This window comes from Trachemys scripta, chromosome 15, assembly GCF_013100865.1.
Source record: "Trachemys scripta elegans isolate TJP31775 chromosome 15, CAS_Tse_1.0, whole genome shotgun sequence".
NCBI classification, from domain to species: domain Eukaryota; kingdom Metazoa; phylum Chordata; order Testudines; family Emydidae; genus Trachemys; species Trachemys scripta.
Window position 1 is genome coordinate 7,997,500 of NC_048312.1, and position 23,242 is coordinate 8,020,741.

General features: G+C 37.9%; 1 protein-coding gene across 1 annotated transcript in view; it reads right to left on the bottom strand.

Moving 5' to 3' along the window:
* Positions 1-23,242, bottom strand: part of MPHOSPH9 (M-phase phosphoprotein 9) — a 47,365-nt gene that overhangs the window by 9,903 nt on the left and 14,220 nt on the right. Inside the window, exons 4-15 of the mRNA XM_034791001.1 lie at positions 21,789-21,878; positions 18,067-18,587; positions 16,503-16,629; positions 12,956-13,046; positions 11,750-11,856; positions 10,057-10,179; positions 8,952-9,406; positions 7,575-7,733; positions 7,402-7,489; positions 6,180-6,395; positions 3,446-3,493; positions 2,822-2,886 (exon numbers count right to left, since the gene is read on the bottom strand). Of these exons, the coding sequence (XP_034646892.1) occupies positions 2,822-2,886; positions 3,446-3,493; positions 6,180-6,395; positions 7,402-7,489; positions 7,575-7,733; positions 8,952-9,406; positions 10,057-10,179; positions 11,750-11,856; positions 12,956-13,046; positions 16,503-16,629; positions 18,067-18,587; positions 21,789-21,878 (2,090 nt within the window). The remainder of the gene's footprint in view (positions 1-2,821; positions 2,887-3,445; positions 3,494-6,179; positions 6,396-7,401; positions 7,490-7,574; positions 7,734-8,951; positions 9,407-10,056; positions 10,180-11,749; positions 11,857-12,955; positions 13,047-16,502; positions 16,630-18,066; positions 18,588-21,788; positions 21,879-23,242) is intronic.

Consider the following 23,242-nt stretch of genomic DNA (forward strand, 5'->3'; position numbering starts at 1 on the left):
CAAAACTGTTGTCACTTGAGGCGAGGCAGGTCTCGAGGCTAACTCAATCAACATTGGGAACAATAAACATCTGTGAAGCCAGCCCTATAGTTACTATCTGGACCAGGTGCAGGCTTGAGGCATTAAAGACAAAAGAACTCCAGGAAAAGTCTCTGAATAAGGGAATCCCCTGGGGAAAGGGCACAGGATTTGTTCTATTACAGAGGAGATACACTGCCAGCAGAAGTGGGGGTTCTCATTAAAGGTGGATCGTAGCTTTCTGAACTGGACAAACATGGCCAGGACTGACCACTGAGTGAGCAATACCGTATTAGACAGGAAAGTAACTTGTTAATAAGTATAAACTATAGATTTTGTATGTTTTTCTTTTACTTGTATCCTTATGTTTCCAAACCTTTATACTTGCTTTTATTTGAATCTCTATCTCAAACTCTGTTAGACCTAAAACCAAACTGAATTTTATTTAAGTCCTTTGTGCTAAGGAGAATGGTGAATTGAGGTGCACTGCTTCCATGGAGGCCACGGATCAGTGTAGACTGAGAGTTTCCAGTCAATGAAGGGTTGGGCACTCAAGTGTATCAAAGTGGGGTGTGTGAAATTGCTAGCTTGCATTGGGAGAGGGGCTTGTAGAGCCCAGAGCAGAAGGCTTGTGTTGCCAACAGCTGGTAGTTGGGGAGGCTTTCCTAAAATCTAGGGCAGGAGTGGCCAACCTGTGGCTCTGGAGACGCATGTGGCTCCTCAGAAGTTAATATGCGGCTCCTTCAGTAGGCGCTGACTCCGGGCTGGAGCTACAGATGCCAACTTTCCAATGTGCCGGAGGGTGCTCATTGATCAACCCCTGGCTCTGCACCAGGCACTGCCTCCACTCCACCCCTTCCTCCAAGGCCCCCCACCCCTTCCTGCCCCCTTCCCCGAGCCTGCCACGCCCTCGCTCACCTCCTTTCACTCCCCGCCCCAAGCCTCCCGCACACTGTGAAACAGCGGATCACTGCGAGTGGGAGGTGTGGGGAAGGAGGGGGAGGTGCTGATTGTTGGGGCTGCCAGCGGGCAGGAGACGCGGGGGGGAAATGGGAGCTGATGGAGGGGCTGCTGATGTATTACTGTGTCTCTTTGGCAACGTGCATTGGTAAATTCTGGCTCCTTCTCAAGCTCAGGTTGGCCACCCCTGGTCTAGGGGGCAAAGACAAGGCTTTCTCATGCTGTAAGAAGATGGTAGTGATCCACCTCAGTCACTGGGATCCATCACAGAAATACAGTTTTAAGATAGGAAAACAAAATATCCTTTTCCATTAAGGTTGCCCCCAATCTGGAATGGTCTATGCCCCAGCAGTTTACAGAACCAGATGAGAGAAACAGACAATGCAAAAGAAATACTAGACAACTGCCACTGACTCCTGCTCTCAGAACATAGCATACAAGTATGGCAAAGGCACCTCAATCTTCACAACAATGCCTAAAAAAAAAAATTTTAGATATTGGTCATTTACCTGGCATCTATGTTTCTTTTAGACAGGTGGACACCATGTCAGCTTGGGATGTCTCTACACCCTTTCTGGTCTTAAAAACTCTCAAATGCTTAATAATATATACTTTCTTGATTGAGGAGTAAATTCAAAGCCTAAGCAGGAGGCCTTCTTCCCTCCCCTTTTTTTTTGGGGTGGGGGTGGGGGGCAGAACAAAATAAATAAGGATTTTGGCTTCCTTAAAATCCTGTAAATTATACAAATATATAAAAGGGCCAGGACAACACCCAAAATGGTCCCAAATTCTCTCTTTGGCTAGACTGGCTTTAGACAAAGCAATAGAAGGTTAATGGCTTAGTAGCAATGAAATCTAGAATTGACTAGGCGATGAAACTGCTGACCATCCTAACACTGAAAAACAACAAACAAAAATGTACATGAAAAATTATAATTTCCCCATCTCTCCTGATCTTTCTGACTTTTGAACAGCGAGACTCCAGATGCTCAGATGAACATGGGGAGGGAAGGGATGACAGCACATACCCACAAAAGAGAAACAGTGAGTCATATACCAAGAGAAGTCAGCTCAAAGAAATCCTGTGCGGCCTATACTAGAGCTTTTCCAGAGTAAAGTCCCTCTTCCCCTGACGGCCGCCCTGAATGCTCTGTTTAGCAGGCTTGCAAGAGAACTGTTGAGAAATATGAGACAAAAGACTTTCAGCAGTCGGTAGCCATGCACAATACTGGCTGGACTTTGGCCCATTCATCCCTTGATGATCATGAGTCCTGCCTGATGCATATCCAGAAAGTGTAAATTCAATGGATTGCGGTTCTATCAGCCAAGAGAGAGGTCTAGATAGCAGGAGGGACAGCCATAGGAGGTATTATTCCTGCTCTATACATGGATCACCTTCCTGTCCTTTATTTGTGCCTAGGTGCCATAATCTTGAACAGCAAATTCCTGTCAGCATCCACATTAGCGAAAACCATATCAAAGACTGGTTAGCTGAAGATGAGGGCTTTTGAGGAGAGAACCCTGGCATGAAAAGCTTGACCAGTGGATTGGCTGAACTGAATAACAACAGAAAGAGGAGACGCAACCCATTCATTCCAGATTGGGAGGAGGTCCTAATGAGGAAAAAAACGTTTAAAGTGTTGTAAAATAAGTAGGCTCTTATAATTTGTGCAACGTAACATAAAATTATTCAATACCTGTACAAAGGTGCTTCATTAATTTTTACAAATTGCAACTGGATCTAAAGATCTGCAATAATTTCCATTATCAAGGATTAAATGCTAAATGCATTAAACCTAGATTCACATTATTAAGATAGTACTAAGATACTTTCACATTTTACCTTTTCAAATCAGAAATCTGGGTGTTTGCATCAAGCAATTTATTTTCAGTTGCATTCAATGTATCCTGTAAAATACACAAAGAAAAAAGTAACAAGTGCAGACACTTTATAAGGGAAAAAATGAGTAACTTCATCTATATTGAAAAATTACAATTCGTATCACCTTTTTATTTGAAAGGGAATTATGTTAAAACAAAATCCTTAGACTTCAATTTGACTTTGCAATACCCTTGTTGCCTAGGATTAGAATATCATATAAACAATAAGATTTCCTTCTTCATCTGATGTACTCTGAACTCCATGCTCTTCTTCCTTCTATGACATTGCAAACATACTAGGAAGCCATTTGTTAAAATATATGGATTCATCCCTGTACTCTTTTTTTAAATACTTAAATTCAATTAATATGTATTTCTGTGCCATGGTGATATATCTGGGCCTAATACTGAGGCCGTTCAAACTTTTCCCTGCCTTTAGTTCCCTTGATTCAAATATTATCCTCTCACTTATAGTTGGATATCTGGACAGTCTAGTACTGTCGCTCCTTTAAAAATATATATATTAAAACTATACAAAGATTTTTACTCAAAAGTTTTTAAATAAAATTAATCCATGCCTACTTACCTTTACTCTTTCATGTTCTTTTCCAAGGGATTCATATTCTCCCAGAAGCTAAAAGAAAAAAAAACTGCAAGTAGTAAAATTAAAACATAATGGAAAACTAAACTCTTATACTCTAACATGCATTTTAATTTCTTTTAAAGTTATTGACCTAAAGCAAAAGTCCAATTACAAAAACTAAGTTTAAGCCAATTAGCTACAAGCAAAATAAGAATTTTTTTTTTCATATTTGCTCCCCTGCACTACGCTAAGGCTAGACTGTATATTTCTGATTGTAAATGTAAGGTGCAGACATGTGAGGAAATTGTGACTTAAGAGAGTTAAACTTCTCTCCTTGGCTGCCCATTTGCTTCGGTGGTTTAGTACACCAGTTTGCTATTGGTCTATGTCCAAAGCAGACTATTTCATTCTCTGTGCCAGTGCAGCTGAAGTGGGTGGCACACTGGAGGGATAAGCCAACCATTACTTGGCTGCCCGCACCAGCCCACCTGCACTTGAGTGGAGGGGAAGAAGAAGTTGCATGAAGGCTGCTTTCCTTCCAACACTGGGCCCCAGCAAGAGCATATAGAAGTAAGGAGGCACCTTATAGCCCCTTACCCTCTGTTTCAATTCATTGTCCCTTGCACCATCTTGACTATTAAGATTTAAATGTAGAATTATTCAAATTGATGAATAGTTTACTTGAGGCAAAAAGTTGAAAACATACTGCCAAATCAGTTGTGCCTGAACTTTAGGGTTTGATAAACTTTTATTTTATGAAGCTTTACGATCTATTGAAAATTTACACAAAAAATCCAATGGAAACAGGTTTTCTTAATACACATAGTCCCCTGGAGTATTTGCAATCCAGATAATGTAATATTTGAGTCTGGGCCGTAAAACTGACTAATGGCCGAATAAAAGTGAAAAATCTTTTAAATGTAAACTGAACAAAATTAATATGGAAAGAATTACGGGTCAGATCCTGCAGAGCCAGGAGCTTAACTATGGGAGTCAGAGTTTGCAGGATGTGGACCCAAGTAATTTAACATAGAGCAATCTTCTGACCACAACCACCATACTGCAAACTATTTTGCACAGAGGCACCTTTGCCTATCTATGGAGCTGCATTAAAGTCAATGGGGCTATGCACAAATGCAGCGTTGCAGAACATTTTGCAAGATTGGGACCAACAACACATGAAAAATATTTAATATAGATCTCATTCACAATGGGTGGAAAGTCACCACTGAGCAGAACGCTTGCAAGAACATCTCCACCATTTAAGACCTATTTAAGCACTTAGATCTTTAAAAACTTTAAAAAGAGTTTGAGAGGTGTCTTTTCATGCTAGAAGGAGTATTGCTGAACAATATAAAGAAATTATTTTTGGGAGTGGTTCTTAATGAACTCATGTTTATTGATCAATATAGTTGTCTCTATTCAGGAGTTAGCCCTTTTTATTGCTGACAGCTGTTTTGGTTTTAAATTCACTTTTTTCTTCCAATTCCCAATGGCAGACACACTTTTAAATATTCAGGGCATATGTATAACAGTACACAAACTGGGATAAGTCCAGAAAGTCAGATTTTCCCTAGGAGGCTTTATTTCTAAAATACTGGCAGTCCTTTTTGTTTGCACAAATAATGTTAGCAGTTTGTTGACTTGTCTAATAATCCTTGTGTGCTTTAACATTACCCTGCTTGGAGTATGTTAGATTTTTTTTAAAATGAATTTTAATTAAAATACAAAATATAAAAACTTCTTATAAATGAAATGTCAAGAAAGGAATCAGAAAAAACTACTGAAGAGATAAAAGGAAACAAAATTACTTACCCACCAAAGATGGGATTTTCAAAGGTGCTCAATACTGGCTTTGCTCTGCTTCCAGTGAAGTCAATGGTCAAATTTCCCACTGGACTTCAAAAGGAAAGATTTTGGCCAACATAGAGCACTTTTCAGAATCCCATCCTAAAAAGGGAGCTAAAGCTCCCAATATGTTTTCACAGTGCTAATCTGCATTCTGTAAAGACAGATTAATTTTAATATAAAGTAATAATGAACAGTCAGAAAGCAAGGTTCTATTAATTTGGTCTGCAGTTTGACAGAAAATCTGAACAACCCACAAAGGGTTACAATACAGAACGTCAGCTCATCCCCAGTGAATTTAAAAAAAAAAGAAAAGAAATCAATGAGAAATTTATTCTAAAATTAGTTCAGAAAATGTTACCTTACCAGACACACAGATGGTAAGCTAAGCTAGCACCACTATTTGACTGCTAGAGACAGAAAAGAAACTGAGTAGGCAGAGTCTTTAGAGATCTGTCTCCCTGCTGTTGCAAAACAACACCTAGCCATCTGGACTTGAAGGGTATAAATAATACTTAAATTCTCTATAATGTCAGTAAAATGATCTAACAGTTTAAAAAGTAATAAAAATACAAGATAAGTTATACTATACATATTCTTTTATTTTAGTATGTACAATAACAGAATATAATCAAATCTGCACTAATGACCAATTTAAGTAAATAATTTGGTCTCTTAAATAACAATTTTAAAATATCTATTATATTTCTAGTATCATCTTGTTCAACCTTTATTTAACTGCCACCTCCACAGGACTGAATTTTCCTGGTCACTTAAGACAGGTTTTGCTGCAGTAAATTTTGAGTGTTATTCCAAAAGCATCTAAGACTTTTACAGTTCATGGAATATTGTGCAGTTGTAAACTATTATTCATTATTTTCTCACTTACATCTTGAAACATTTTATTTTCTTCCTTTAACCTCGCATCTTTATTATTTGACAGCTTGTAAGCCTTTTCAAATGCTTCTTCTATATCCTTAAGCCTAGATTTTAGTCGGCTGATAGTGTTATCCTTCTCTTTATGACTTGTGCGCATTTCTTCAATACGTTCTTGCAAAACTTTGGAAGTATTACTGACTGCATAAAAGCGTTCTCTCCAATCTGTCTACAAAACAAAAACAAGGTTCATTAAAACATTTACATAACAGATTTTGCCTCTAAATAGTAAAGTTATAATCTTAAATCTTACAAGGATAGAAAGCAGAAGTTAATTTTTAATAATGCACAGGAACTGAAAAAAAGTTTAAGCTACTTTCTTTAATGCAATGCATTGGACTAAAAAAATAAGATTCAAGAAGAGACACCCAATTTCCATCTCATAAAAACATTTCCTGTTCTTTAACAAGGAACCAGTTTGCTGTATAGACATGACAGAACAGGCCCAGGACTATCAGGAAAGCTGTGCATCATGTAAGGAGGATTCGTAAATTTTGGCCCAACTGGGCCTTTACAACCTATAGTAGGGTAAATATAGGTAAAGGGATAGTTCTTTTTGCCTCACTGCATAAGGAATTTGCCTTATCACCCATGTATAAAATAAGAAAAAGGACGTAATTATTTAGCCCTCCCCCCCTTTTTTGAGAGAGAGAGAGAGAGAGAAAAATCAGAAACACATGTCTTTAATATTTTATTGGTGAACTTTAGTTCTTGCTAAAATTGGAAGGAAGGTGAGGGGATAGGGTTATTTACAAATAATAAAGTTTAAACATTTACAGAGGTCAAGGTTCTCAACCAAACCCCAAACAGAAATGTTAACAATCAGGGATAAGGAGGATCACATCTGTAAAGCATAGCTTGCCCATCATGCACTGGTAAGGGAGTGTGGGAATAAAATGGCAGAGAGAACTCACATGGTGGCAAAATGTCTTTGCATGAGAATGGGCAGTAGTTGGAGTGGAATGATGCTCAAAAGACAGCGATTTTGTAGATCAAGAGGTTCTAAAGGTGCAGAACTTAGTATCTATGCAAATACGAGCCGGCTGTTCATATTATGTGATATTGGATGAGGCCAACATAACTATCAATTTAATCTATATTTTTAACAGTTGCACACACTTACCTTTTTACTTAACAAACAACTTTAATCCATGTTACCCACAATATATACTTACCACTTGCATTTCTAGCATATTATTCTTATTTTCAAGGGTTCTCATGCGAGTACTAGCTTCATTGAGAGCAGCATCTAACTGGTCACACCTAGAGGCATAAATTTTTTAAAAATTACCGAAGAATTTATACAATAAAAAAACCCTTTCCCTTATAGTCACAAAACAAATATTACCTATCAACAAGATTTTGATTGATTTTCTTCAGCTCTTCAGATGAAGCAGTTTTATGGCTTGCCTCAAGTTGTTGTTTTAAACTATGGATCTCTGAGTCATAATAAGCTCGTAGATCAGCTATGTGTCGGGCATGTTTTTTCCTCAAGTTCTGCCTAATCCTGATTTTAAAATTAAGAACAAAAAATTATTGTTTTTTTCCACATTACTGAATGTAAATCTTACCCTAGTCCACATTACCATTCACTGGCAACCCAGCATTAAAACCATTGCCATATTTATTACTACATGGACTTCTCTCACACAGGACTAGCTACTGCTCGTATTGAGGTCAATGGAGAAAGTTGGTTTTACTGAAGCAGGATCAAGCTCTCAGTGCTTGTAAACAAATGCAAGGCTTTTCTTCTCTCTGCCTGCACAGACCAATAGAAGATATGCATGCTAAATTAAAATTGGGGGGGGGGGGAGAGGAGGGGACAGAAGAAAACTCCAAAACTACCTCCAAGCTATGATCCCTTAGAAAAGCCACACACACACACACACCTTCTATAAACTGGGTCTGCTGGTCTTTAAGGAAAGCAATATAGCTTAAACAGAGGGAGTGAAGGGATATTTGCTTTTCACTGGATAGTGTGGCTCTTTGCTTCTTTTAGCAGGGCGGCGCAAATAAGAATACATATACATTTTATCCCTTGAAATGTTTTATACATATTAATTCTCACATTCACTCTGTGAAACAGGTATTATCATCTCCATTTTATAAATGGTGACAGAGGCACAGAGACATTAGCAGTCATGTTACCTCCTGTGCAAGCTGTTTAATGCTGTGCATAGGATGAGGTGACAGGGTTCTAATGGCTCTCACACCCAGTAGCGTGATGTTAGACAAGTCACTTCACCTCTCTGAACCTCAGTTTTTCCTCGTCTGTAAAATGAGGATAATAGTTCAAAAAAGAACTAGATAAATTCATGGAGGATAGGTCCACCAATGACTATTAGCCAGGATACGAGAGGCATGGTGTCCCTAGCCTCTGTTTGCCAGAAGCTGGGAATGGGTGACAAGAAATGGATCACTTGATGATTACCTGTTCTGTTCATTCCCTCTGGGGCACCTGGCATTGGCCACTGTCAGAAGACAGAATATTGAGCTAGATGGATCTTTGGTCTGACCCGGTATGGCTATTCTTATGTTCTTAGTTACCTCATAGAGGGTATGCACAAATCTCTATTACCCAAAAAAACTTCATTAAGTGACATTCTAGCAGTGTTTTTTTGAGCTAGTCTAACTTCTCCCTCCATTTTGCTGAACTTTGTATTTTTACATTTTATTTTTATGAAAAAAGGACAATTTAAGTAAGACAAACGCCAAAAATGCTTACTTTGACAACATCACCGGATCTTCGAAGGATGTCACTGAAATACTATATTCTGGTAAATTGTTGTCACCACATGGAAGCTGGGACTGGATGATCGAAGATGGAGTTAAAGTTAAACTTTCTTCATCCTCAGTGTTGATTAACAGATCATTACTAGTATCAGCATATGGCATTGGAAAAGAACAGCCAATCTTGGTTTCATTTTGGAATGCATTATTTTCCCAGGGGTCCAAATGTAAAACTTCAGTGCTGGAAGTATATTTTGGAGAACCGCCTAGTTGAGGTGAAGTTATATTGCTTGTATGTGAAAATGAATCGGTGTCAGAATGACTTGAAAAAGTGGGCTCCATTATAGAGTCTGGAGAAAAAGGAGTCTTCTCACCAAGAGTACTGACAAAACAATGCCCTGGATTCTGCTCACCGGGTTTCATGTGCAGTGTTGGATCTAGTGTTAAGACCTATGAAATAAATAATTAAGATACTAATAAACTATGATTGGATTTTATGAATGAAGAATCATTTAATCCATTAGAAGGAGATACAAATCTACTGCAGAAACTATTAAAAGTAGTATGACAACAGTTATTTGGTAGCAATACATATGGGTAGAACTGGATGGACTTGCAACAGCTTAGTGAGCTGGCAGTTTTTTCTGGTGGCTGTTACTGGTCTTCCTGGTTTTCATTTTAAAAAAGGAGTGATCTCTAGAACTTGTAGTTGTGAAGAAAACTTTTAAAGTGTGAGCCAAATGTAATCAAATTCAGTGATATCTGCCCAAGACTGCAGAGAACGTGAGACAATAACTGCAAGAAGAGTGTGCTGTTCGTAATCACACTTTTGGTTCTGAAACTTAACAAGGTTGACTCTTAAATAGTCATTAACTATTTTGGTGACGATTCAAGGAAGAAAAGAGAAAAATCAGCTATCATGGAGTTTGATACAGTTAGATAAGGTCATGAAGATCTGCACAACCTACATCTTGTCTTTGTTTCAAGATTGGGAACTTGGTTTGTGAGTTGAAAATGAGAGCGAACCACAATCTGAAACCTCATAACATGCCAAATGTTTCTGTTCAAACGTGAGGCATTAATGTGCAAATAAATGTTACCTCTGGTGGGTGACTTGGCTGGGCTGGAGAAATGAGATTCCATTCTGGCAGCTGCTTGCTTTCCCTTTGTTTTTTATGATAAATATCCTTCAACGATGGCTTCATCTCATCACCAGAAGATGACTTAAAAAAATAACAAAATAGCTAATTGTTTCCCTGATTAAAACAACCGTGATATTTAAGCAATCTTCACCTAATATACTTAATTTAAAATGGAGAAGTTAGGAAGGGCTTGTTCAATGCACCCACACAAAACCACTGAGCTTTCAATATATATTATATATATAAATCCTTAGTAAACAGTAAGCCTCTCTCTCTCCCTCTCCATGAATGCCTGAAGTATTCAAACAAGATAAAAAGCAGGTGGTAACTTTAATTCTACTGTTCTCAACTATACCCATGTTAAAGGCAGATTAGTTTCCAGTAGACATTACAAGACTGAAGACAATGAGGAGCTCAATAAAACAATTATTCTGGTTGCTTCTCATTCAAAACAATAATGGCTACACATTTAGGAGAGGCAATCCCGTTGTGAATGGCTGAAGAACAGCACTTCTGCCTTTTCCTCAATTTTACTACAATTTCTCCACCTGACACCCCACAGGCCCCAACACAGCAGTTCATCAAATGCAAGTGAATAATGAAGAAGCAAAAATTGAGACTGTGAGTTAATGGCAAAAAAGACATTTCACTGGGGAAGTTTACTTCTCTGTGTAATTGACAGGGTTAAACAACAGAAGCCCACCACTCAATCCAAATGAAAATGGATCATCTGAAGTATGGGTCAATTCACAATTGTCTATCCACCTTCTCGTCTTCCCTTTAGGCACCAAAGCGTACATAAGACTACCTAAGTAAATATAATATTGTAAATCACTGGCGTGACAAGACATTCAGGCCCCCAGGGTTTAAAGATTTTTTAATTACTAATGAAGTTTGTATGCAATTGTTTGAGAGGTGTCTCTCAGTTACTTATTTTTTAAACTCTAGACAAATGTACAATAGGAGACATACAAACCTTACAAAATAACCTGTTATTCATGAAATCTATTCCCCACACACCCAACATGTCAGGATTATCAATTTATTATCTCTTTTACTCACTTAGATTATCATCCATGCACCCCCTCTCAAAAGCCTGCTGAGTGGAGGTCTTGCAGCATGCCTTAGGGTGGGGAACAGGCACGGAGCACACTTCCCAGTCTGCGCAGACAGACATGTGCAAGCTCTGCTTGAGCTGGTGCAGTGTGGACATTGTAACACAGGCAGTGGCATGGGTGAGCCACCCAAGTACAGATACAGGGAGTTGGGTGGGTTTGTACTGCTAGCTCAAGTAGAGATAGCCCATGTCTATCTATCCAGGCTGGGAGCCATGCACCAAGCTGCAGTGTAGACATGCTCTAGAAGGTCAACAGATTCTGTTGCTGTGTTATTAAGAGTGGGAAAGGGGGAGGATCCAGAGTTCCGTCTCCTTCATTAAACATGCTAGCCTCTAGCCCCTTCTCTTTAAATTAGGGGGCTGCTATTGGTAGCTTGAGCACCTCTATGACCTCAACAGCCACAGGATCACAAAAGAAATTAGAGAGCCCATATAGCAGGCAGACGGTAGAGACTGACTCCTTTGCAGACTGTAAAGAGCAAATGGGAAACAATGAACAATTACAGGATTTTCAAAGCAAGAACAAAAAGGTACCTGATCAGATGACACTTTTGTGGCAAAAATACTAGAAAATTCATTTCTGAAATTTTCAGGCAAAGAGTGATACATTTCCTTTTCGTCTAGTTTCCAGTATGTAAGTCCTAAGAAGCAAAAATAAAAGATATCACAATTTTAAAGTTCACTTCTGCATAACAAAAATAGTTAAGTCAGTTATGTAGCTGTTATTTTCATAGCCAGCATAGCCACTGTATTAAATACTAGTGTCTACTTAAGCATCTTACTTCAAATCTTTGGCAGCAGCAACTGGTGTTTTGTATCAAGAGGTTTTAACAAACGTAGACTAGTATTACACTATACCACTCCAGAAACAGTGCCAATAAATTAGTGAAAATATTTGGGCTTACTCCTTGGACTCTAGGGGACAGATCCTCCACTAGCATACGTTGTCATAGACCTATTTAAGTCAATGGAGCTATGAGAATGTTCGCTAGAGCTGAGAATCTAGCCCTAGACATAACTCTGAATTGCCTACTCCTTGGTTTGGATCAGCACTCTGGAGTAAGCTAATAAATCCTCCAGAAGACCCAGCATCAATGGGATAAACAAACAGCCCTCAGTCCAAGTTGCTGCCTTAAATTCACAGTTCTGTCTCAGTGGGTTGTGAATGGGTGTAGTAAATTTGCATAAATGTACTTCTGTATTTGGTCTTGTTCCTAAAATGTATCTGCATTATATTCTGATCAAAATATGTGAGTTGATTGTTTGGGTCTGACAGACAAAAACAGGTCTGTGCAGTCTGCTCACATATTTGGGGAAGGAATATGGAAACAGGTTTTAGGCTTACAGCAGTGGTGCTTCCAAGTTTCCATACCCCCTCTGATCACTGGACCAGGATTGACAATTGAAAATGTTTACTAATCCATCATAGTGATTTTAGTCCTAGTAGGTTTTGAAATATTGCCTTAGATCCTTTGATTTACAGCCTAACTTGAGCTGTAGTGAGATATTGGCTGCAAAAGTCAGCAACGGTTTGAAGTGGGAAAATAGCAAGTTGATAATCAGAATGATGTGATTTTAAAAAGGCTCAACAGCCTGCCAATGCTGGAAACAAATTTCCTATAGCAAATAAATAACAGAAGTGGTAACTGTTACAGCACTGAATTCTAAATATTGAGAATCCAAAAGAAAAAAGAATGGAATGTCGGGCTTTACTAGTAATAAACTAGCAATTAACTATACCTGAAGCTTCAGATGCTAAGGAATTTGGACTTTCATTTGGTTGGCTGAGGTAAAAAGTGTAAGACGGTGAAGCAGCAGCAGTAACACTAGTCTAAAATTCCAAAGGGAAAAGAATATGGTTTATGGACTATAAAATAAAAAAGCAGAAAAGAAGGAATAAAGGTGCACCAGTTCAAAAAATTGCATTAAAACATTTTTTGTTAAACAAACATTGAATTAAAAATTTAGTTTAATAACATGATTCATATCCATTCAACTGAATTGATATCGAGACCCAGACATTTTGTGTTCAATGAGCTGCAGCCAACAAACACAGCATACTAGATTTGTTAAAAAACAAAAACAAAACACCCACACACACATTTGGGAACCCACTTTTCTATTTAGTTCAAGTGTGATACATTTAGTTGAATGTGGTTTTGTGAAATTTCACAAAACTAAGAACTCTCCCATTGTCAGCATGACAGTCATCTGAACTTTTGCTCCATAAAAGGTGCAATTATAGAGACGACTTACTTACCAATAAATGTGTTATTCTCTCTCCTCATCCTAAGACTGGAATTTCTTACATTCAGCTGTTATGACTACACCTACCAGGAATCAGGAGGTAAATACTCTCTATCATCTTAGCCTTATAACACCCTTTGTCATCAGTCAAAACTATCTAATCAACCACCCCAACAAAATACAAAGTGACACAAAGCCTCAAAAGAGGTGGGAAGTAATATGGAGAAGACTACAGCAAATAATTTCAAATTTAATTTTATCATAACTCTCTCCTCTTCCCTAATCAAAGGAAGAAATGCCTTTCACTAAGCTGACGTACAGAGTAGTTAAACGAGGTTGAGGCCTTAAAAACAGCTACCTGCAGCACTCTGACAAAAATAAGCATCCATAGAAAAAAAAGTAGTCCCAACTTTTAAGAAGGTACATGAAAATATGGCCAATGAACCGGTATGGCTCTACCCAAATGTGTTTTATTGAAGCTTTCATCATCTCAACCCCTCAAGTTGTCAAAACGCTAGTAAAATGACTTTTTTTGTGCATTGGTAATGTATTCTAGATTATTTCAAATTTAATTGCATCATCTTTAAAGCCAACAACACAGCAGAGTGCTTAAAGCTTTCTGACCCTATTTAAGAGCCTGGAATCAAACAGAGCAAGCCTTGGGAATCTCAAAACTCCTTAGGGGAAACTTCAAAAATTGTTTTACATTCAGTGAATGAAAACAGCTTTTGTAACGAAGAAACACTGCTAAAACAGAATACGACTAGGATATGACTAGGGACTTCATCCAAAGAGGTGCCAAGTACTGCAACTCTCACTGAAGACCATCTCTGCAAGACCTTTGATGTAGTACATTGATAAACTAAAACTTTTTGGGGTCAAATTCAAGATGGGAGTCAGAAATCAACAGACAGAGTCTCTAATTTACAAACCCACCTTTAATATTAAAAAATTAAGAGAGTTTTGGAAGGTATATAAAGCATCATACTTAAGAGCACCATCCCACCTGCAGAGTTTTCTTGAACCTTCTGCTGAAACAACTGGTACTGGCCACTGTCAGAGACAGGATACTAGACTAGATTGACAATTCCTGTGTTGTTCTTCGGAAATGCTGAACTTGCACTCTAGTAACTCAAAGATATTTTCTTGTAAAGGAGTCAAACTCAGCATGTCTGTAGTCTTCTATGAAAAATACAATCTTACCTAAATTTCAATACATTTGATACCTATATAAAGTTGTTTTCTGAAAAGCCTGTCCTGTATACATGCAGTATATTACTTTCCTTAATAACCTGTACACATTGGCATAAAACAAAGTTGTTACATTGCAGATATCCAATTATTTGCAAGTGATTCCAGGAGATTTCTTATTGGGAAAAATCCCTAATGGCTGCAACTTAAAGTTTTGTACTTTCTAAGAATTACCTCACACAATCCATTACCCCTCCTCCCCCTGCAGAACACACAAAACTGGATTTTACATTCAGGGTGCCCAACAGAAAGATTGAAAGACTAGCTAAGCTCCCTCCAATACCATCTGAAAAGTATGGAAAGAGTCAGAAGCTATATATGTGGGGTTTGTTTGGTTTTCCCCCCCCCAGGAAAAAGCACTAACCCACAAAGGACTAGAGAGTGGGAAGTACACCTCAAGAAGGGCTGCTAAGCAGAGCTGGGGAAAAGAGAGAAGAAACACCTAATCAAGACAAAAATACTATCCTGCAGTACATTCAAGTTTATTCAAGAGCATACATGGGTCTGACGACATTCCAATCAACTAGGATCCCCCCCACCCCTTTTGGCATACTGATGATGCTCAGCCCCAAATGCAGGAAGCTATTGTTGCTCAATAACTATGCTGCTTGGCAGAAGTGAAAAGCTCAGTATAGCTCAAGACTGAAAAAGGGGAGGATTTGCTAAATGGGAAAGTAGGAACAAAAACCAGAACAAAGCAGAAAAACCTTCCCAAATCATTGCATCACATGTTCTCTCCCTCCCCCCCCCCCCCCCCAATTTTTTTTTTCTTTTTCTTTCTTAACATCACTTTTTAAATTTCTGTCTTCTGCTCTTCAGAGGCATGACAATGAAAAATGAAGAGGTCTCAACTGAGTGCTTCCAGAGCAGCAAAGAGAATAAAAGGAAAATGAATAGGCAGCACCTTATAAAGTCAGGTGATAAGCAATCCTTAAGGCTGCTACTTCCTGGCAGGTGGAGTCATTAAACAGCTATGTAGGAATTTCTTCCTTAAGATGGTGTCAGGAGAGAGGTGTCTGACAATGATTAGTACAATTACCATCGTTCTAAAGCTTCATAGTTAGATGTCTGACCAGATTCTGAGATTAGCATGTAAATTATTATACTGCATATTGCTCCTTTAAAGTTAAAAAGTCGTGCCAACTGGCACTTTTATTCAAAGACATATGGAAGGCAACACAAGAGTGAATGTATTCTGGACAGACAGTATAATGAACATTAAAAGAAAAGGCAACATTATAATTTTAGAGCTACAGCACAAAAAGCATAAATACCAAGGCCATAACTATGTATATTACCATAAGTGATTTTGAACATCCAGTCCAGTGTTCCAAACTTCTCTCATAGGTAGGGTTGATTGTGTGTGTTTTAGCACCCTATAGTGTAACTGGATTCATGGGGCAGTTTTTTTAGTGAAGCCATATATGGGGATGGACAAAGTTCCTTGAGCTTGCATCAACTAATGCTTGAAAAAAGAAAAACTGCCAGGAGTTTTATTATAAAAGGCCAATAAAAATGGTCAGTGGTTCCCAACTGCTTATGGGCCCAATCTGGAAAGGATGCGCAGTGTCTCCTAGGAGACGCTAAGTGCCCTCAACTCTGTAGGACTTCACCTCACATTAGGCCCTATATTTTGTAGCGAGAGATTTTTGGATGTAATACAACACAAACAGTTGCAAAGTACAAGATCATATACAAAAAGTACATATTGTAAAAAGTAACTCATAGTTAAAGCTTTAATTGAACATCCATGTAGAAACATCCTAGGCAGAAATAGTATATCACTTACGTTCTCCAACGTTAATTTTTTTGCTTGCTCATTTCCTTGCACAGAGTTCATGTGCCCCTCTTCTTCCATATTTGTTCTTTTCGGTTGGTTTTGTTTCAGCTTTTGTGCCCATGATGTTAGATATTTACTACATGGAAAGAAGAATTAAAAAAAAAAAACAACACACAACAGCTATTCCCTTTATAGTAACGTAAAAATAATTTCTGTTGCAATTCATTTCTTGCTAAACCATTCAATGTGAAACACAGATATCAAAGTTTCATTGTCCATGTGCATTCTTGAGAAAGAGTGAGAAATAACTGATACCAATTTGCTTTTCTGTGTTTTGACTTCCAGCAAAAGCACTGATAAGGAAAGTTATTGGCCCCGTAAATCTAGAATCAAACTTTCTATATTTTAACAAATCACAACAGAAAACTTATGTATAACAGAGACACTACACATACTTAGACAAACACCATGTTTCCTGGTCGGTTCAAGTAACCACACAGTGGATTACAATCAACCAAGTGAGTGCTATGTTAATTCACAGAATTACGTTAACAGTGGCACACTGGCTACAGGCTGAAATTGAACTCAACTATGGAATCCTAGCTAGTTCAATAAGTAAAGTGTTTCAGACTCAATCACAAAATTAAGCAGGGCCATGGCCACATAGCCTACTATCAGGGGTCCCTTCCGATCCAAGTAATTCTGTAACAGTAGGAGAGATGCAAACAGAGATACAGAAAGAAAAGTTATACAGAGAGAGAGACTGATACCTTTACTCATGATGAGTAGTACTCTTTGAGAGCCCCACTGACTTCAATAGGACAACTCATGGAGCTAAGATACTATTCATCAATGAACAAAGTTATCAGAATCTACCCCAATGAAAGAAGGATGAGGGAGAGAAACACACCCACATCCAGAGGATATAAATATGGAGCAGAAATCACAGATTCCCATTTCCACCTCGCTGAAAGGGAAGTGTCAGCCATATATGATATTATATGCTGTCAACCAGCCAAGTTAATTTAAACATTTTGACATTCATTTCAGTTTATCGATGATGAAAAGTTCTTCTTACCCTTTGAACTTTCATTCTGCTGGGTACAGCAAAAAAAAAACCAAAACAACAACAAATTTTGTTTTTTTTGTGGTTCATGATAGTCCAACCTATACTACAATGCATGCACACAGGAAATGATGAGTAGGCTGCCACTGCACAAGCTAGCAGCATACTAATCACATACAGGCAGACATTCAACACATAAATATATGAAATTTGCAATCTATAAATGAAAACGCTGCATAACAACTGTGTTTTAGCTCATTTTTGTAATTAGAAATATATCACTGCATTTGTCCCCCCATCTCAATAACAGACAAGCATTTCAACTATCATACATAAAAAGCTGGGATAAATGAACTTGACCATATGCCAAACAGCACAGGACACTTATGCATGCCAGTAGTCTCATTAAATTCAATGGGATTACTTGTGTGCATAAAGTTACTCGTGTGTTTGCAGGACTGGCGCCACACTGTACTAAATTTACTAATTGGAAAGTCTGTCACTTACCAGGGTTTTTTTCCACAATGACCTTCAGTAACCTCATGTTCAAATTCAGCAGGAAAAACTAAACTACCATCTTTTAGTGATGGACAATAGTTCTCAGTTTTTTGTATAACTTCTCTTTTAGTTTGTACACTGGCTGCAATTGAATCCTTCTTCATCACAGGTGCATCACCTTGTCCTTTTGAAATCTTCTCTGGATACCCCATGCACTTAATGTCTTCAGATTTTCTAGGATTGAGTTCTGATGCAGAAAGGGTACCATAGCCACTGCTCATTGAAATCCTATTTACACAACACTCTGGATGCTCAGCAGATGCTTTTGGCTGACTGTCAGCTTCATTAGATTTAAGTTCATTGACAATGCACCCAGTTTCTTCAAAGGTCTCAGAACAAAACCCCATTTGACTTTCTAGTGAAGAGAAATTGTTTGCATGTTTAGCAGGAGAACTTTTGCTGTTGAAGGAATCCCATGAAGCATTACTGTTCTGCAACTTCACTAAGTGTCTTATCTCATTCTGTATACACTAAAAAAAGAAAAGATGAATAGATAAAATGCTTTTACCACACAATTGTGCCACAAATCCCATGAGTATTTTGATGCATCTTACATTACCTTTCATTGTTAGGAATTAGTGAACTTATCTGAACTAATTTCTGGTTAAGGCTTTTCAATATATAGATATATCATGCATAAAATAAAAACATGTGTCCTATCCAGAACAGTAAAATGTGTGTTAAAAAAAAAAAAATCTTAGTCTTAAGCAGTGAATGACTATCCTGAGCAATCACTTATAAATTTAAAAACATGCACATGTGTATCCAATATGCCTTCAGAATTATTGTGATGTATCAGCTACATACAGAGGTATAAATTGTTTAATCACATCCTTTAAAATAGGCAAACAATTTGTCTCAGGGCAAAGAACATGTTTCCTAAATTTAGGTCTAAAGGAAATTTATATCCAAGTTATACATTTCTGACAATAGAGGGAGAGCTTTAATGGAAGTGGAAACTATAATTCAGCTTTAACTGTAATAGGAATAACGTACCTCTGTAAGATTATTTTCTAAGAACACTTTGTTTTAAAATATCCCTTTTGGGTAATAAGTTTACATTATGCAGTTCATTTTGACACAGAGGTTTACTTTTTGTGTGTTTGCCTTATGGTTGTGCAACATTCTGCCATAAATATCCACACTAACTAGATTATCCATATAGATTTGTTAGAATTAAAAGGGTATGAATTCAAACATTTAATTTTCAGTCTGGATTGTCTCCAAAAGAGCCGTTTCAGTATAGCAGTAAATAATACACCATTTAAAAAATGTTTTATAATTGCTGATGTACTGGAACAGTTCCAAAGAGTAACCAAACGTTTTTATCAAGTTCTGTGTTGGTATCTATGGCCATCATCCTGCAATGAGCTGCACTAGAACTGTAACCTATATCCCCACTGAAGTCAGTGAAGCTCTATATGTACACAGGGGTCCTCCATGCATGCATTGCAAGATCAGGGTCTATAGCTGTTTTCCAGAAATGTAACATATTAAACTCCCATACACTTTAATAAGTTTTCTGTGCACAGGAGTCAAATCTCCTTTAATGTTTCTCCCCAAAGCCACATCACGTCAATTATATATGAATACCAACTGGAGAGCACAAATTAAAATATTAAACAAAAACCTTTCTGTCCAAAAATCTGAAAAAGAAGAACAAGCCCTGATTCCAAGAGAAAGTGAGCAGCAGCAAAACCCACGGATTTCAGTGGGAGTTGCAGGTGTAATGCACCTCTCAGGATCAGGCCCACTAGCTTTAATTAACTTGTGATAAAAATGAACTATTGCGGGTTTCAACTCAGTCTTTTTCTCTCGCTCACTGTCCACAAAGATTCAAGGATGGAGTTCCTGTCCTAAATTAAAATTTCCTTGGTCACTGGTGATTTGGATCACAAGACCAACAACATTTTCTGTTTTCATTTCCTTTTTGTGGGTGGGGACGAAGTAGACATAAATGGGTCAGATTCTCCATTGCCTTTCACCGTGTGTAGGTATTTACATCTGTGGAAAGTGTGTAAAACACTATTCTGACTGGGCAGCATTTTACACCCACTTTGCACAGCTGTAAATGACTCCACAAGGTCCAAAGCAATAGAAAATATTACATAATATCTAGATGTTGAATTATCTTTTGGAAATGTTCAGACCTATAGGAAACATGTATTTTAGGTACCTTTTCAAAGAATTTCATATATCAGGATGGGAGTGGGTCACACTATCTGAAAGACCTGGGGCAGATTCAGAGTTGGTGTAACGGAGCTATGACAATTTACACCAGCTGAGGATCTGCCCTGTAGTGATTCCTACCCGAACTCAGGATCTTTGTCCCTTGAGTTAAAATGTCACTGACAGCACAGCAAATCAAATATCTCCGAGTGGTACTAAATATCAAAGAAGCTTCTTGCTACGCTACAAGTTTTGTCTCCTTATTAAATATGTGTTTTCTCCCCATATTTTTTCCACTGATTCGCTGGGCTAAAATCTGTTCTCAGTTAATCAGTATAAATCTTGAGTAACTTCATTTACTTTGATGTATTTAATTGAGTTACTCCTAATCTATACTGGAGTAATTGAGAAAAGCATTAGGGCCATTGGTTTTATATTGAACCATTCATGCAGCTAGTCTCTGCTAATATCACAAAGTGCAGAGTTAGCTCTTGCAGAGGTAGGCCCTCCTATCGGTAAAAGCAAGGCAGGTAAAGCCAACATAGTGTACTAGTCAAGGCTAGCAAGAGCAACAACAACTATAATTAAACTCTACAACATGAGGAAGGAAATACAAGAGTTCAGGACATGGGTGGAACAAAAATGTTCAGAGAAAAAATATTTTAAAAAATAGGGGGGTAAATAGGAGATAGGATAGAAGAAAAGGACAGTACCTCTTGTTAATTTTATCAATTCAGGAACTGTTGCTTACTACTAGTGTAGAGGGCATCAGGAAAGGAAAAAACAGCAATCAAAATGAAGATATTAAATACTGTATATGTATATTAAAATATTCTCTCTTGTATGTGCACACATACACTTTCTTCTAGTCTGATTTTATTGTGAAACAAGAATGAGGGAGAATTTGAATCTTGACAACAAGATCTTAACATCTTGAATCATTTTTTCTTTGTTAGAAAGTGAGGTTCTCCAAGTTAAGGGTAAAATAGCTGTTAGAATATTACAATGAATGTTGTACTATGTGCAAAACTCCATATAACTAAGACAATCATGTTTCAGATTATGTTTTCTGAAATAGAGCAAATAATATTTTAAAATTAGAAAAATATGTATTCCATATAGTGGTAATTATCTCTAAAAATCTCATTTGTTGTATATTTGGTCAAAATACATGTTTATGAAAAAGAACAATTTGAATAAAAACACCCGCTTTGTTTTTCCATTTCTAAAAATATACACTATTAAACAGCCAGGTGATAAGGTACTGCAGACATGTATATTAAATATCAGAGGTCCAATTTTCCCACAATATGCAAACATGCAACTCCCATTGACTAAATTTGCACATATGAAAGGACGATCAGGCCCTACATGTATTTACAGAACAAATACAACAGCAGTGGATGATACTGTGCTGTATTGTTTTGTAAATATACAAAAATAGATCAAAACGTTAAAAAGCAGTCAGCCTAAAACTGCTGCATAAACAAATAATTGCTTACTTGGATTTGGTGATGGAACTGCTCTTGCTGGACAACTATCTGCTCTTGACACTGTTTCTCCACCAGTTTGAATAACTGTATCCACCTAGTCTATTAAACCATAAAATGAAATAATTAAAAATCATATTGCTTCCTTATTCCTTTTACTCTAGCAGCACAACGGGACCCCAGTCTCAGTTGAGGCCCCTACCTATAACTGTAATACAAATAATAAACAATAATAAACGGCTAGAGAAACAACTACAGCCAAGAAAAAGAAGTGACACTCATAAAGCAAACACACAGAGAAAAATAAAAAAGACACTTCTAGTTAATGTATGCATATCTAAGTTTTATTTAAAAAATAAAGGAGGAAAAAATTCTCTACAAAATTAGACCATATTACTTCTCTCTTTACATCTCTCCACTGGCTCCCCCTTCTCTATCACATCAAACAGAAGCTGCTTGTCTTCACTTTCAAGGTATTTACTTATTTATGTATTCATTCTCCTGCTCATGGACTGTAGAATGCACACTTCGTATCATGCATTTCCAGAGCCCACTCTCCTGCCAAGGTTGCAGCCTGCTTTATATTAAGGCTGAGGAAAGCAAGGTCGGAAGCCATGACATCCCTCCAGTGTGTGCAAGGCCAGCCTCAAGGTCTTCTCCATCCAGCTTTTGTTGGATTAAATGCATAAAGCTGGCGGGCTGGTATGGGCTGCAGCATACGGAGGACATGGCCAAACCATTTGAGCCAGTGTTGAGTCACTTGGGAAGACACTGGAGACTGGTTAGTCCAACACCTGACAGCCTCATTCATAATGTGATGAATCCACCACATGCCATCAATACCTCATTGGTTTCATGTCAAAAACATCCAGCTGACACATTTGCGTCTCTAAAACCTGGTCCGCTACCGAGTCAGACAGAAGGCACTGCTGCTTTATAGATACACATCTTAGTCCCATTGATGCAACAGAGGCTTCCAAAGAGCGTTCATAATACCCAGACCCTTGCCAATTGGATGTTTCATATCAGTAAGGCAACCTCCCTCCTTGGTGACAACAGAACCAAGATACTCAAATGAGTTGATGAATTCAACTTCTTGTCCATTGATTATGACGGGGTGGGGTAGAGATATATCAACCACTTACATCATTTTGGTCTTCTTCTAATTGGACTAGAAGACCAAGCTTACTTGCATCTTTTGTAAATATATTCAGGGCACTGATGAGATTAATTCATGAGAATGCAAGTACAGCCATGTCATCTGCATATTCCAGGTCTATCATGCCAAAGTCACACAGTACCACCCCCTGTATGCAGCTAGTGATGGCCTCCAGTCAGCCAACAACAGCATTGAACAGATCAGAGACAGCCATGCACCCTTAAGAGATGCCTCTGTGGTACTCAAACCAGTTGGACACACCTGTACCTAAACAAACAGCTTTCATTTTGGCAGTGCATATCTATGA